Source organism: Chanodichthys erythropterus, chromosome 6, assembly GCF_024489055.1.
Source record: "Chanodichthys erythropterus isolate Z2021 chromosome 6, ASM2448905v1, whole genome shotgun sequence".
NCBI lineage: Eukaryota > Metazoa > Chordata > Actinopteri > Cypriniformes > Xenocyprididae > Chanodichthys > Chanodichthys erythropterus.
The window spans coordinates 12,166,354-12,181,557 of NC_090226.1; the positions used below are offsets into that span (position 1 = coordinate 12,166,354).

At 38.3% G+C, this 15,204-nt stretch overlaps 1 protein-coding gene across 10 annotated transcripts in view; it reads left to right on the plus strand.

The window, feature by feature from the left end:
- iqsec1b (IQ motif and Sec7 domain ArfGEF 1b) overlaps positions 1-15,204 on the plus strand; it is a 201,567-nt gene that overhangs the window by 174,076 nt on the left and 12,287 nt on the right. For 9 of the 10 annotated variants that reach the window (XM_067388051.1, XM_067388052.1, XM_067388059.1 and 6 more), the window contains 8 exons: positions 4,668-4,941; positions 5,751-7,009; positions 8,555-8,716; positions 10,199-10,321; positions 11,332-11,498; positions 11,857-11,996; positions 14,611-14,640; positions 14,912-15,037. In XM_067388051.1, the coding sequence (XP_067244152.1) occupies positions 4,668-4,941; positions 5,751-7,009; positions 8,555-8,716; positions 10,199-10,321; positions 11,332-11,498; positions 11,857-11,996; positions 14,611-14,640; positions 14,912-15,037 (2,281 nt within the window). Of the gene's footprint in view, positions 1-3,704; positions 3,728-4,667; positions 4,942-5,750; positions 7,010-8,554; positions 8,717-10,198; positions 10,322-11,331; positions 11,499-11,856; positions 11,997-14,610; positions 14,641-14,911; positions 15,038-15,204 lie in introns of those variants that run through there. The other variant, XM_067388061.1, reaches the window with a different exon arrangement.

The window sequence follows — 15,204 nt, forward strand, 5'->3', positions numbered from 1 at the left end:
ACGATGCGTTTCATCGTCTGTCAGATCTTAACACCTCACCATCTTGTTAGCACTTGTGTTCTCTTACCCTTGTCAGAACCTCCCATATGTCTCTGAGCTGGACGTGACTGGAGCCCAAACTAGTCCTATAGAGGCGCCTCATCTTGCTGCCTAATGAGACCCTCTGGAGAATATAGAACTTCGCCAGCTGTCTTGAATTATAGATTTGAGTATGACAGAGCCTCAGTTGTCTCCACACTTCACTTAGTTTGTTAAAATCAGCTATCTGTATAGGCCCTACTGTAAACTACATTTGAGTATTAGGGATAGTTTAGCCAAAAATGAAAGTTTTGACATCATTTACTCGACCTCACGTTGTTTAAAACTGAACTATCCTTTTAAAGTTAAGGCTAAGGCTAAATTTCTGAAATGCAAGTTAGATTTTGACAGACTTGAGGCCAGATTTATTAAATAGGGCAAATTAGCGTGATAGCGCAATCCCATAAAAGTGCAGATGGGAGTGGAGAGTTCTGCGGGTGATTTTACTGACAATGCCTTTTTTGGGAGTTAAATAATGGCGCAAATACCAGTAAATTGACTAGCACAAACCTTAGTAAATCACATTGCGTGATTCATTTAAATACTCTCCTCCCAAAAATTTTGCATCTGAAAGGGAAACTCCCACAAATGTATATGCAAATGCAAAAATAACTGTGTCCACACCTTTTCAGTGCAAATTTTTCACTGCATGTCTTTAGTAAATCTGGCAGTAGTTTTTTAACGCCAAAAGAGGGTTTGTGGCGCAAGCTGTTAGTAAATCTGGCCCTTAGAAGCTAATCTGTGTTCGTTTTAACAATGAACCTATTTCTAATTAGTGTTTTAAACACTAGGCTATAGATTTGAGAGCGCAGCCCTCAACTCAATTAAAGCAGACTTTTTCCTCATTAAATTCAATTTGCTGTTCCGTTCACTGTCTTATAAAATAACATGAGGCAGAAAATTAAAATGAGATCTGGATTGCCACTCACTCAGCTTTGTCCTTCCTTGTAGTTTAAACTTAGTGACTCAACCTTGAACATTTAGCCCATTGTACTGTAGGTTGTTTTGCTCTGAGATGAATGGATGTCCTCCATTTTAGAAAGTTGTTAATTTTACCGCACGCCATCACTGTGATGATCTCAAAACACTTCCAAGTATTTATTTTCTGATATTTTTCATTGAATCTATTCACAGACCTGTCATCTGGCATCCTCAAAGGATTTTAAATCGCTTGTGTTCACAATAATTGCGACTTTTTCAGACACCATCATCTATCACAGTTTAGGGGGAGTCAGACTTTGAAAATACCCTGGCTCTCCTCAGAGAGATGAGAAGGCAACCAAACAAAATGAAAATTGTATTTGCTGCCACCCTTCAAGGGACCCACTGAGAGCTCTTTCAGGAGACATCAGGCGGCAGACAACGAAAGTCATTTCAAGCCGTGTGGCCATAGTACAGAGATGTGGGGAAATTAGCTGCCAAATTCATCATCTGAATTACCTTGTGCCCGGTTTTCAAATAATGTACAATCACATGTAACAAGATTTGTTCATCTTCCTTTATTACCAAACACTGTGGGCTGGGCAGTAGTATTTATGTGTGCATGTAGGAATACATAAAACAAGGCCATTGTATTAACCTTTATATCTATATATAACCTCTGACTTTACCCATCTTACCCCCTCATTAGCTGTGTCCTTTAGAGCGCAGGTGGGCTTTATGTGTGTTCACTGACTGTGGGTCATGTCTAGAGGTAACATTGGTACTCAGAGACATCTCAATGTGCTCTGCATGATAATACAGGCAGTACTAAGGTTGGGAACGGTGAACCTTGTGCTACTTTGTCTACAGCATGGAACAGACAACACTATCGCTATTATTGACTCTTATGATTTGGTTCTTTTTAGTCAATAATAAACATATAGTACATTCAATGTGTTCCAATTCTACAAACAAATGACTCTGAGTCAGTTCTTTTTAGTGAATCAAACATATACAGCTTTAAAATACCTGAGACTTAAATTAGCGCAGTTAACAACTGTTGTTCATTTTGATGTATAGTTATAGATGCACATTATGATTTTTGTCAGCAGTATTTTATAAAATTGTTTATTTAATGTTGTTTTTTTAATATAAAGATGTAAGGCCAATTATTGTACTTTTTGAAATTTATACTGTTATTGTAGTATTATTTATGTATTATTATGATTTTTTTTTTTTTTTTGTTCTTGTTCTGTAACTCTTTAATTTATATTTATTTCCGTTTTAGTTTTAGTAATATTAGTATGTCAACCTGAAGTTATTTTATTTTAGTTAGTTGCCAAGGCAACATTTCTAATTTAATTTTATTTCCACTTATTTCAATTAAAAGAAACCATTTTTAATATTTTTAGTTTTAATTAACAACTGAAATTATCTTGGAATTTTAAAATGAAATTTTACTTCTTTTCCCCCAAAATATTTATTCTATTCTGTTAGGGATCCAGAACCTGTAAATGTAAATATATTACTGTGGCATGCTTTGTGCCATTTGGAGGGCATGCAGGTGAAATCCACTTAGTTTTCTTGTTGTCTCTATGCACAGTAATCGATTCTACGGCCATGACCTGTGACTCTGAGGAAACATGTTTATGTCTGGTTGTTGTGGCGACCTCCCCTTTGAATCTGTAGCTTAGACTATTTTTTACAGGAGCAGTAGGTGAATACAGACCTGTCAAAAGGTGTGAGAACAGTCTATATCTTCGACTTGACATCTCTCGGGCATATCCTCTGTATGTCATTTGATGATCACTGCACTAGCTCCAGGGGTTGTATAAGGGGTCTCATCGACTCAATAGAGCCTGCCGCCTGAGGATATTACTTGTTGAACTCAAACTACACCAAGCTCTCGTATTGTCTTATCCAAGATTGCAAACGCCTGCAAACAGAGGCAAATGCTCTGCCTTACATATATCCACACCTCGGTCACTTCCCACTATACAAGATGAACAAATTCAATCAATCTGACTGTCAGTGTTCTCATCTCTGTAATACTGAGTGCTCGACTGCACACTAATTCATTTAATTAAAAGAAGAGCGCTTAATCTAGAAAGTTAATCTGCTGGCACTTAGCTGATGCAAGGACGTACAAGGAGTGTAGGGATGAGAAGCAGTAAACTTGCAAAACAAACATACCAAGAGAATTCAGATTTAGCTTTGAGATCTATATCAGGCCAAGTAGGAGGTCTTCCTGGAACAATATTTCTATTAAAAATGCAATTCTATCTAAGCATGCAGTGATATTAAAATTCTAGAAGATACCGACAACCTGATAATTATTGCCATATTATTGCTGATATTATAAATCTCTACTATTTTGATAAAAAAATAAAAAAAAATAAATGCTAAAAATAAAATATGTAAGCATTACTGATTATAATATTCAGTAATATAGGGATGCACAATATATTGATAGATCAGATATGTATATAGCTGATATCTATCAATATATTGTACATGTTTTCAAAGTCACCTATACCTGTCATCTCTCTTTCACCGGTGTAACTGATATTGCATTGTAATCAAACAACCCTCATTGTACTTTGACCTTTCCAAGCAATCACATTAGAGGTGGCGTGGTTGAAGTGTGTGTTTGTTGTCTGTTTATGAACGTTTCTCAGTTCTCTTTTTACTCATCGCCTCGAGCAACAAAAGTCATTTGCTGCAGCAGGTATACCTCTGTTACGGTGTTGACAGGTAGGAGTTATGCTGTTGATTCTCTGCGCTATGGCCTGGAGTGTGTCGTTTGGTGTGTAAGCATGATGTATGTGACAGCTGACACTAGACTGCTAGAATGTTTTATCTTAGTATGCAGTACTACAAAAATTTAGGCACTACAATACTTGCTATAGACTAGAGGCTGTATGTTATAAAAGTTTGAAGCTCCAAGATTACACCAAAGTACTAAGGTAAACACTAACCTAATCAATTTAAGGATTGTGTAAAATTAATGTTAATGTTTCTGAAGTCTGTTTCCTGAATGTCCAGTATGCATAGTTTTTTCTGAAGAAAGTGTTTTCGTTGCTCTTTACTTATGACAGAGATGCACCATTCCACAGTGTGTTGCTATAAACATAGTCGTTTGCTTTTATACCTCCACACTAGTTATAAAGTTCATCTCGTCGTAACCTCACGTGTAAGCTTGTGGGAGTGGATAATGGGATTTACAATGAACTTTGATTTGTGTCTGGGAAAACAGGGTTGCGTGTGTTGTATGTACTGTAAAGAGCAATTAGTGCTGGCTGAATCTTCATATTTCTTCATAGTTATGAATCTAAATTTGTAGTCCGTATTGAATGGTATGCCATAACAGGCCATGTACCATGAAGTAAGTTACATGCAACAGAACAGTACAATTCACAAACAAACGAGTCGGTTCTTTTTAGGAAATCAAAAACATACCACACAATAAGTGTAGTCTGATTCTCAAACAACTGACTCGTTGAATCATCATAATGAGAATTGAATTGATTCAAAATTTAAATCCCTGCTGGTATGCCTCAATCAATTGACAATATGAATTGTCAATTGATTGTGATATGATTATGCTCTTTTTTGCCTCTTCTAACCCACAATATGAACTAATGATTTCCTTCCGTTTCCCTGTACAGTGTGGAAGGTGAGGCTCCGGGTAGTGAGGCGGGCCCCTCTCTAGAGAACAGTGGTGGTTACTTACGAGGGCCGGTGAGCCGCAGTGCCATCATCAGTGGCGAGCACTTCGACGGCCCTCCACTTTACGTTCACGAGGTACGGCAGCGCCCACGGCGACCTAAACTCCAGCATTCCCAGTCGATCCTACGCAAGCAGGCAGAGGAGGAGGCCATCAAACGCTCCCGATCACTGTCTGAGAGCTATGAACTCTCCACCGACCTCCAAGACAAACAGGTAGAGTTCTTCAGGATCTTTAACTGGAAGGCTACCAAGAAACCATAAATTCTCCACTGACTATTTGTATTCACATTGTGATGAGACTTTTTGGTGCAGAGGGAGTGTGATTGAGGTTCTGTGGCTTCATCTTATACTTAATGCACTTCCTCTCAAAGGACTGTCTAAATAAATCTGGTTTATTGTAGTTGGGAGAACATTAATTCCTTCAAGTTGCTTGTGGTGACTGCATGTCTTTCATATGATGTAATTTAATACACCCAAAGCCTGATATGAGATCAATGAGAGCCTTTTAGGATTTGGGAGATGAGAATCGTAACTCACTGCATGCTGAGAGAGTGATTCGTATTCAGGGTGATGGTATTGTGGTACTATCCAGAGGCGTGCTGCCCACTGTCTCTGTGTGAGGTCCCACAGAGCTGAGAAATGTGATTAGTTCTGCCCATTCTTCAGGCTAAAAAGGTCTTAGGCTGGCTTTAGCATGGGATTCTTAGGTACCATGCTAAAGGCGTTCTTCAGTCCTCAATACCTTTATAAGGGATGAAATGGTGAGTTTTATTCATCCTACCTGGCAAAATACCCTAGCTTTTATTAGTCAGTACCATGTGTGGCATTTATTTGTCTTTTTTTATTAATGTGGCTTACCATTTTTGGCTTGAGGTTTGGTCAAGTCATGTTGTGTCATGGGAGGAGGACAAAATGTTATTTAAGTCCCATCTACAACAAAATTAAACTAAAGAAGGAGGGACATTTGCACATGTGGGTTTGCTACTATCACTAAAAGTGGTGATCTTTGCTTGTTTCCACAGGTGGAGATGCTGGAGCGCAAGTATGGAGGGCGTTTTATAACCCGACATGCTGCACGTACGATCCAGACTGCCTTCCGCCAATATCAGATGAATAAGAACTTTGAGCGCCTCAGGAGTTCTATGTCGGAGAACCGCATGTCCAGACGCATAGTTTTGTCCAATATGAGAATGCAGTTTTCGTTTGAAGGACCTGAAAAAGTCCATAGTTCCTATTTTGAGGGGAAACAGGTGTCTCTTACCGACGATGGTTCTAAACTAGGAGCCTTGGTGCAATCGGAGCGAGGGGAAATGGTCCCCGCCAACATGAAGTCTCCAGCGGTCCAGAGCGATTTCACAGACGCCATTACAGAGTTGGAGGACGTTTTCTCTCGACAAGTGAAGTCGTTGGCAGAGTCGATAGATGATGCTCTGAACTGTCGCAGCCTACATGGAGACGAGGGACAGCCAGAGTCAACCAGAGTTCATCCAGACATAGAGCAAGAGGTTGCCTACCAGGTCAAGCCTTCCCACAGCAGTGACCACCGGAAGCGAGATGAGATGACAGCATCCTACAGTGATGTGACACTTTATATAGATGAGGAAGAGCTCTCCCCTCCTCTTCCTTTATCACAATCAGTTGAAAGACCCTCTAGCACGGAGTCAGATCTTCGTATACGTTCTTTGAACTCACAGGACTACTGGTCTCTAGCTCATAAAGATGAAAAGGGCGACACAGACACTAGCTGCCGCAGCACCCCATCTCTGGAGTGTCAAGAGCAGAGATTGAGAATAGACCACCTTCCCCTGCTCACTATCGAACCTCCCAGCGATAGCTCAGTTGAGCTGAGCGACCGCTCTGACCGAAGCTCCCTCAAAAGACAGAACGCTTACGATCGGGGCATCGCCAGCCAGCAGGGCAGCCCTAAACACATCCCCTCCCACGCGCTCCCACCACGGGGACCGGCGAGAGATGACGACGCTCCTCGTCATCGGCCGCGGCAGCTGGAAAGCCACCTGGCAATCAATGGCACCGCCAACCGGCAGAGCAAATCCGAGTCCGACTTCTCTGACGGGGATAACGACAGCATCAACAGCACTTCCAATTCCAATGATACCATCAACTGCAGTTCAGAGTCTTCATCCAGGGATAGTCTTCGAGAGCAGACCCTCAGCAAGCAGACGTATCATAAGGAAACACGCAACAGTTGGGACTCACCAGCGTTCAGCAATGATATCATCCGCAAGAGGCACTATCGCATCGGCCTGAACCTTTTCAACAAGTAGGTCAAGTATATGAATGCATGCTTTTGGTTGTAGAAAGGTAGTTGGGAAAAGAGTATATGAGTGGAGTGGAGAGGAGAGACAATAGTTTCCCCACCTTGTGCAAAACATCTGCCAAATCCACTCCTGGTTTTCCATTACTTGCTTTAATCTAAACTTGCACCCAGTTACTGTAAAGGCACAGTCACATTTGCAGACAAAGCAGGTCCATTTTCCATTATCAATAGTGTAGCGAAACAGCATGAACACAGCATACTAACATGATTGCTTCCTAACCAAGAAGCTTCATATTATTTTACTGCCTCATGTCCCTCAAGCAAAATTCTTGATTATGTGGATTCCTGTTGAGCTTACTTCATTTTGCCTGCATTGTAACCACACCTTAACTAATTTCCATACAATTATAAGAGCAATACAACAACATTTGATTGCATTTGATAGTATTTTTTAGTCATGCCTACACTCATGTTTACCTTTGCTTCTTTATTATAATATTTCACAAATTTATCTTGTCTTCCTGACACATTTAAGAGTTTGTTAGCACAGTACATTATGTGAACTGTAGCTGTCACGCTATTCTATTATATGTTACACATTTTGTAAACTGTAAACATTACATTTATGCATTTGACAGATGTCTTTATCCAGAGCGACTTACATTCAAGTGATCAAACCTATGACATTGAATATGGCCATGCTCTACTGTTTGAGCTGCAGCCATACAAAAATGATGCTCCTCATTCCCACGCCACTTGCATACTCTGGTTTGGAGTGTCATGTTTCAGTTGCATCGAGTAATGATTTTCATTAGCACCAATCAGAGCTGTGTTAATAGCTGTGAAAGATCTGAGTGTGCAAGCAATGCCGAGAGCTAATGTTTTTTCAATTATCATCTAACCAAGCACACAGTGCACAATAGTCATGTGTTTTCCTTTTCCAGACATTCATTATAATTTTGGATCATTTATTTATTCAGTGCGTGTCTGTGTGAATGCATGTGGTGCTGTCTGTTTGATTACCACTCCGCGCTCTAAATTTGATTAGCGATCAAGCAATTAGAACCGTGATGAGAACACTATTAGTTTAGTCGGGCTGCTGATCAAGAAAGCACACCGCCCTCATAACCACAGTTTACCATCTAACTCTTTGTACTTAAGAAAGACAAACAAGTTGAATTCTTTTTTAAGCTTCTTACAATAGTGTAGGGATTATGTTTGATCATTTATTTTGCAATCATGAGGTATTTCAAATCAGATTTCATTTTTTTATTGAATGGATTAAGGTGCTTGCTTGAAAGTGCTGGGACCGTGCATGTTTTTGTGCCAGTATGTGTTTGTGTTTGTTAATTTAAAGCTTTATTTTAAGGGGCCTCTAATCTTAGATGATTGTGGATTTGCCTGTCTTTGCACTGGGCCATTAAGTTGCTTTTAATCTTGTGTGTTAACGGTTCAGTCACAAGAACATACTTGATCTGAGAGCTGCTTAGTCACACATTGGGACCAAATGCACTGTTCAAACTCTTGATCTTCTTTTGTTGTCTCTAGGAAACCTGAAAAGGGCATCCAATACCTGATTGAGCGAGGATTTGTCCCAGACACGCCTGTGGGAGTTGCCCATTTCCTTTTACAGAGAAAAGGGCTGAGTCGACAGATGATTGGCGAGTTCCTGGGCAACAGGCAGAAACAGTTCAACAGAGATGTTCTTGAGTATGCTTAGCAAATTTAACTGGGTTAATTGGGTATATTGTATTAAAAAAAAATCACCCAAAGTGAAATATACTACAAAGACAAGTTATTTCAAATATATATATTTGAAATAACTTCTCTTTGTAGTATATTTCACTTTGGGTGATTCTTTATATATATATATATATATATATATATATATATATATATATATATATATATATATATATATATATATATATATATATATATATAAAGGTAAAAAATGGTATACTGTATATATATATATATATATATATATATATATATATATATATATATATATATATATATATATATATAATATATAATATATACAGTATACCATTTTTTACCTAAATGCACAAAAAAAGAAACAAATTCTCCAAGGAAAGAAAACCACTCACACAAAAAACTAATTATCCATCACGATAATCATTTATTATATGATGCTCCTTTGTAATTTTGCTTTTCATTATCATTCACTATCCTCGCCACAGAAGAATTAATTAGTTAAAGCCAATATCACTGGAGCCTGTATGAATTTGTGTTCCCTCCTGAGACAAACTGAGCACCATGTCTAAGCCTTCCAAGCTTCTGTGGCTTTGAGCACATGTAGGATCAAAGGTAGAAGACATCATAGTCCATTGTCTCAGAAACTGGCTCTTTTCAATTGTACCCACAACCATTTAGTGTCCTCTTTTTAAAAAGTGAATTTAGGATCAAAGGTGGAAAACATCACGTTCTATTGTCTTTGAAACGGGTTCGTTTTCATTGCAACCACAACCATTTGCTGTAATTGTTAGTGACCCTGTGAAATTAGTGCGCGTATGACAAATGATTATTCCAGCCAAACCTCTGTTGGGATTAAAATGTGAGAGAGGGATGATATATGGACTCTTACTCCACTTTATACTGCATATATTGACTGAGGTGTCTGGGTTCATGAAGTACTTTTCCGACACCGTGTGCCTGAGAATGAATCAACTCATTTTCACTCTTAAGTTAACTCATCCTCCCCTTTCAGTTTGAAAGTAACAGTCAAGATAATGGGGACAGATAAAGGGATGCAGTCTGTGTTCAGCTCAGTCTGACAGCACTTTTTTTAAAAGGCACTTCCTTGAAATCAGTAAATCTAGACATCATGTCAGATCAAATGCACTCTGAGTATCCCTGGAGCAAAATGTCACTCCAATTGCTTTGTATGCCCAACGATTGTGATTTAGAGACTGATAGAGCTTGCTTTTATCTGAAATACTAAATTTGACTCTTTTTTTTTTTTTTTTTTGACTAACAGCAGAGACCACTCTCAGTTTAAAATATCTTCATGTGTGCCATGATAATAATTAATACAATGCATGGAGTACAATGTAATTTTTCCAGAAAATGTCCAAACCATTATTGAATACACCATCATGGATATACTACAGTGCAGGAAAGAATTTGCCGGTCATTTGAATACACTGTTCATTATCTTTTTTCCAGCTGTGTGGTAGATGAGATGGATTTCTCTGGAATGGAGCTAGATGAAGCCTTGAGAAAATTCCAGGCGCATATCCGGGTGCAGGGAGAGGCACAGAAGGTGGAGCGACTCATTGAAGCCTTCAGGTGAAAAACAGTTTAATTGATATTTTTAATATGTTACAAAAAAAACATAATTAAAGGGATAGTTCACCCAAAAATAAAAACACTCTCATTCCAAAATGGTATAATTAGATCAATTTGATTTGTTAATGACTCATTCAGACCGGTTTTGTGAAATGGCTCATATGATCTATTAAAAAAATCCAATGATTCATAATCAAAATATTTTGTAATGAATTGTAATTTCATTGCATAATGACACAAATGTTGGTCACAAATGTTCAGAAGACTTGGAATATAGCCTATGAGTCATATGAACCACTTTTATGATACTTTAATGAGGCTTTTTTGACATTTGTTTGGTGCTTGACAACCTCATCATTAATGTTCATTTTATTGAAAATAATGGCCAGGATATTCACCTTTTGTGCTCCATATAGAAATGTCATATGGTTTTGGACTGACATGAGGGTGAATAAATAATGAGTTTTCAGTTTGGTGTGAACTGCCCCTTTATGAGAAACTTGGTGAATGCACAATAAAAATGGCCCAATTAGTGTCCAGTTAAACTTTGTTTATAGCCAATAAGAAGCAAGGAGAGTCTCTAGTTTATTTTCTTGGCATTCATTAGATTGCACCAAAACAAAAGCATAAAACACTCCCTCAATCCTCAGAGAACATTGTTCGAGCGGATCTCAAGGACCGTCTGTTATTTGAGCGATCACACCAGCTTACAACATGTACGAAGTTCACTCCGACGGTTGCCTGTTCACCACTCTCAGACCTTCAAAAATATTGTTATGGCTAAACCCTTGCAGCCAGACATATTCTTTCCGAATGAACAATTTAAAGTCCATTCAGGTGTTATCTAAATGAACGTAGCTCTTTAACAAGGTGGCAGTTTTACCATTTTCTTGTCATACTACTGCATCTAGAACCAATTACTCACCAGAGCAGATATTGATTCTGTAGAAGCGGCATCTCATATTAATTTGTTTCACTTTGTTCCTTTGTTGTTTTTTATTTCAATTCAGTCAACGCTACTGCATCTGCAACCCGGGGGTGGTGCGTCAGTTTAGGAACCCAGATACCATCTTCATCTTGGCGTTTGCCATTATACTCCTCAACACGGACATGTACAGCCCAAACGTGAAGCCAGAGAGGAAGATGAAACTGGAGGACTTTGTAAAGAACCTTCGTGGTAAGATTTACGTTAATGTTTCTTCATTGCAAACTGAAACTCTTTCATCCATAAATTCCCCTTCAGAGTCATTCAGAGGTTTTTGTTTTACTAAAAACAATTAATATTCAAATGTGCTCTAATTAAGCTTAATGCATGTGCTTTACACTGATTAATGGCCTCATTGGAATAGCAATGACATCTTTCCTGTCACAACCTTGCATAATAATTGGAGCAAAGCAAACAGAGATTCACCTTTAACTTCGATATATATTCATGTCCTGCTTAACCAACATTTCGAATTCTTTCCGAAGATTTCCGTAAATCATTTATGTGTCCTAATTATCCATGGGCTTTCACTTTTGTTTCCTGTGCACAGGGGTGGACGACGGAGAGGACATCCCTCGAGAGATGTTGGTGGGCATCTATGAGCGAATCCGGAAACGAGAGCTTAAGACAAATGAAGACCATGTGTCCCAGGTGCAGAAGGTGGAGAAACTCATTGTTGGCAAGAAGCCGGTGAGTGTCATTGTCGCTTTTGTCTTTCACACTTCTATCCAAAGTAACTTGCAGTGCCTTCATTACTGGAACAGTCCATCTCTATCAATCATGTTGTGAACTTACATTGACCCCGGTTCTAGAAATGACTCTATCGATTCCAGTCATGGTCCACGGGTGTGAAATGATCCAAGGCCTTTGGTTAAACATGTTCCTTCCCTCACCTATTGTGTGTTTGTGTTTTGCCACTCTATCCAGTGTAGATCTATCGTTTTTTTCGTTCTGTCAGTTACCATTTGTAAATGTTTTTTTTATCCTCAAGAGGCACATGACATTGAGTGTCTTAGAAGATTCTTTATCTACAAGATGTTCTTCTTTATGACAGATTTAATACTTATCTCAAGACCTTCACGGTGTCTGACTGTGGTGTCTGCGTGCATGTAAGTCATGTGGTGAGGGTTGCGTGATGCTCTACAGTGATAAATGGGATTTATTTGCTTTTCCACAGAGGCCTTCAGAGTTACCTAAAGATTAAATCTACTGACAGTTCACCTGCTTTGAACTCAACCACCTTTTCATGTGGTACAGCGAGTTACAACCATAAAAATTATTCAGAGGAGGAAACATTTAATCTGATGCACATGAAAATGATAGACAAGGTTTTTATGTCTGAACAATTAATAATAAAATAGATTTTTAAATAATATGTATATATTATTTGTTATTATATTGCATAAAACAAGGGTTTTAAACCTTTTCAGCACAAGGACCCTTCTCATGACTCTGACAGACCTGCCTCCCCTCACTCACTTGCTTTATTTGATCCGGATGAATATTGTTGGTGTTACAGGGCTTGAATTTTGGCGTGGGATTGCACGTATCGCACATAATTTTACAGATTTTGTACCGCCTCTTAGTACTAAATTGCATTCTTTTTCACTGCTCGTTGCGCTTAAACAGTCAAATACACACAATATAATGTCAGAATGCCGGTCTTGGTGAGTATTCACGCAAACACAGTCGGTCATGTTTTAACTTAACGTAAACAGTTGAGGAAGAAAACGCATGTGTATAAGGTATAATGGATCTGTGCGTCAGGTCTTAAAGTGACAGAAGCCTAATATACCTGCTGCTAAATTATGAGATAATATTAAAAATATCTATATGGCAGTTTTTTACCAAAATTGACTTTGGAAAACCACTAGACATAATGGCTGGTGAGGGGAAAAAAAAGGTTATTGTCAAGCCCTGATTATAAAATTGTGAAATATTATTACAGTTTAAAATAACAGTTTTTAATTTTAATATATTTTAAAATGTAATTTATATTTGTGATGGCAAAGCTGAATTTACTCCAGTCTTCAGTGTCATATGATTCTTCAGAAATCATTATAATATGCTGATTTGGTGCTCAAGAAATATTTCTAATTATTATCAATGTTGAAAACAGTTGTGCTGCTTAATATTATTGTGGAAAAATATAATACGTAATATGTTTTTTAGTATTCTTTGATAAATAGAAAGTTGAAAAGAAGAGCATTTATTTGAAATCTTCTGTAATCTTATAAAAGTCTTTACTGTCAATTTTGATCAATTTAATGTGTCCTTGTGTAATGTGTCTGCATCTACCCTGACTAAAGTCTGTTACCTTCATAGGTGTACACAGCAATATCCCCAGAGTTAAATGAACTCTGCTCAGAGAACATATGGTCCCTCTTTACATAGAGTTAAAATAACACTGAAGCAGAGTTAAGGTTAATGAGATAATATGCTGTTTGTGGAGTTGTTTTATCAGATCTTGAGAGATTTAATGTCTTTTATCTTCAGTTTATTCAGTCTAAGACTGTGGCTGGAAGTCATTTGTAATTATTGTGTTTCTCTTCGTGATTCTGCTTGTTAACAGCAGGTGTTCATCACTAATGCTCAATCATAACTTAATCACTTAATTATCTAATTAACTCTGCTTCAGTGTTGCTTTAACACTATATAGAGAGGGACCATATGTAATCTGAGCAGAGTTGATTTAACTCTGGTGATTTTGCTGTGTACATCTCGATAGAGGTAGCTTAAAAAAAGTGTTCAGGTAGCGTTGTTATTTAATCCACACAAGATGCCGCTCTCTTCCAAGGCTAAACTAACTGAAGCTGTTGCATCTTCATTACATTACTGAGTGCCTGTCACAGAGTTGAATTTGGAGGCACTGTGGGTTTTCAGAGCTGAAATAATTAACATTTAAGCTTTAATGGAAATGGCACGCATGGCTTAGTTGCCAGGAAAACCTTCTCCCTGGTGTATCTTCCACACATCTTTGGAGAGGACATAATGGAGATCTCCTGTGGAGCACAGATAGAAGGCTGCTGTGCCTGAGACCCCTGCCTGCAGACGCCACATCCCGGGTGCTGTAATTAGGTTTCTCAAAATGGGCCGAGACTTCCTGTCACAGTTTCAAGCAGCAGCAGTTTGGCTCCTCATTAACCTCCTTTCTCACCCCATTCATACAGCACAGCTCACATCTGACAGGTAGACGGAGGGGGGTCTTGATAACGAGAGAGAGAGACCACTGTCTGACCTTCAAGCCTCCCCTCAGTCTTCTCACTATGATTCTTACTCATCTGTCTCATTTTTCTCTTTTCAGATTGGGTCTCTGCACCATGGCCTTGGATGTGTAAGTATAATGTTCACTGTTTTTATTCTATTAATGTCATTCAGCAATTTAAGTCTGATAACTATAGTTACAAAAAAATTATTGGAAAAATAAAATTTAAAAAAAATACAAATTTATTTTAGTTTCTGACTTCTGGTCAGTTTTTGAAGTATAAATGTGCATACTGTATAAACCTACGCACTATATAATGCAGCAATACTTGATATTAATAATATTTTGAATATGTCTAGGCTCTGGTTCAGGCTAATTGATATTTGTGGCCCACATACAGGTGCTGTCTCTACCACATCGCAGACTGGTATGTTACTGCAGGCTGTTCGAAGTGCCGGACCCTAACAAACCTCAGAAGTTGGGTCTCCACCAGAGAGAGATCTTCCTGTTCAATGACCTTTTGGTGGTAAGAAAAACCACATTACACACATCATAGCCCATGATGCAAAACAGAACACATAACAACAGGAAAAAAATCGTACATCATAGCGTCTTTTGTTATGTTGTTATGTCCTTGTTGTTATGATGGTGTAATGGTCAGCAAGACATATTTAGTCTAATTCTAAGTCAGTA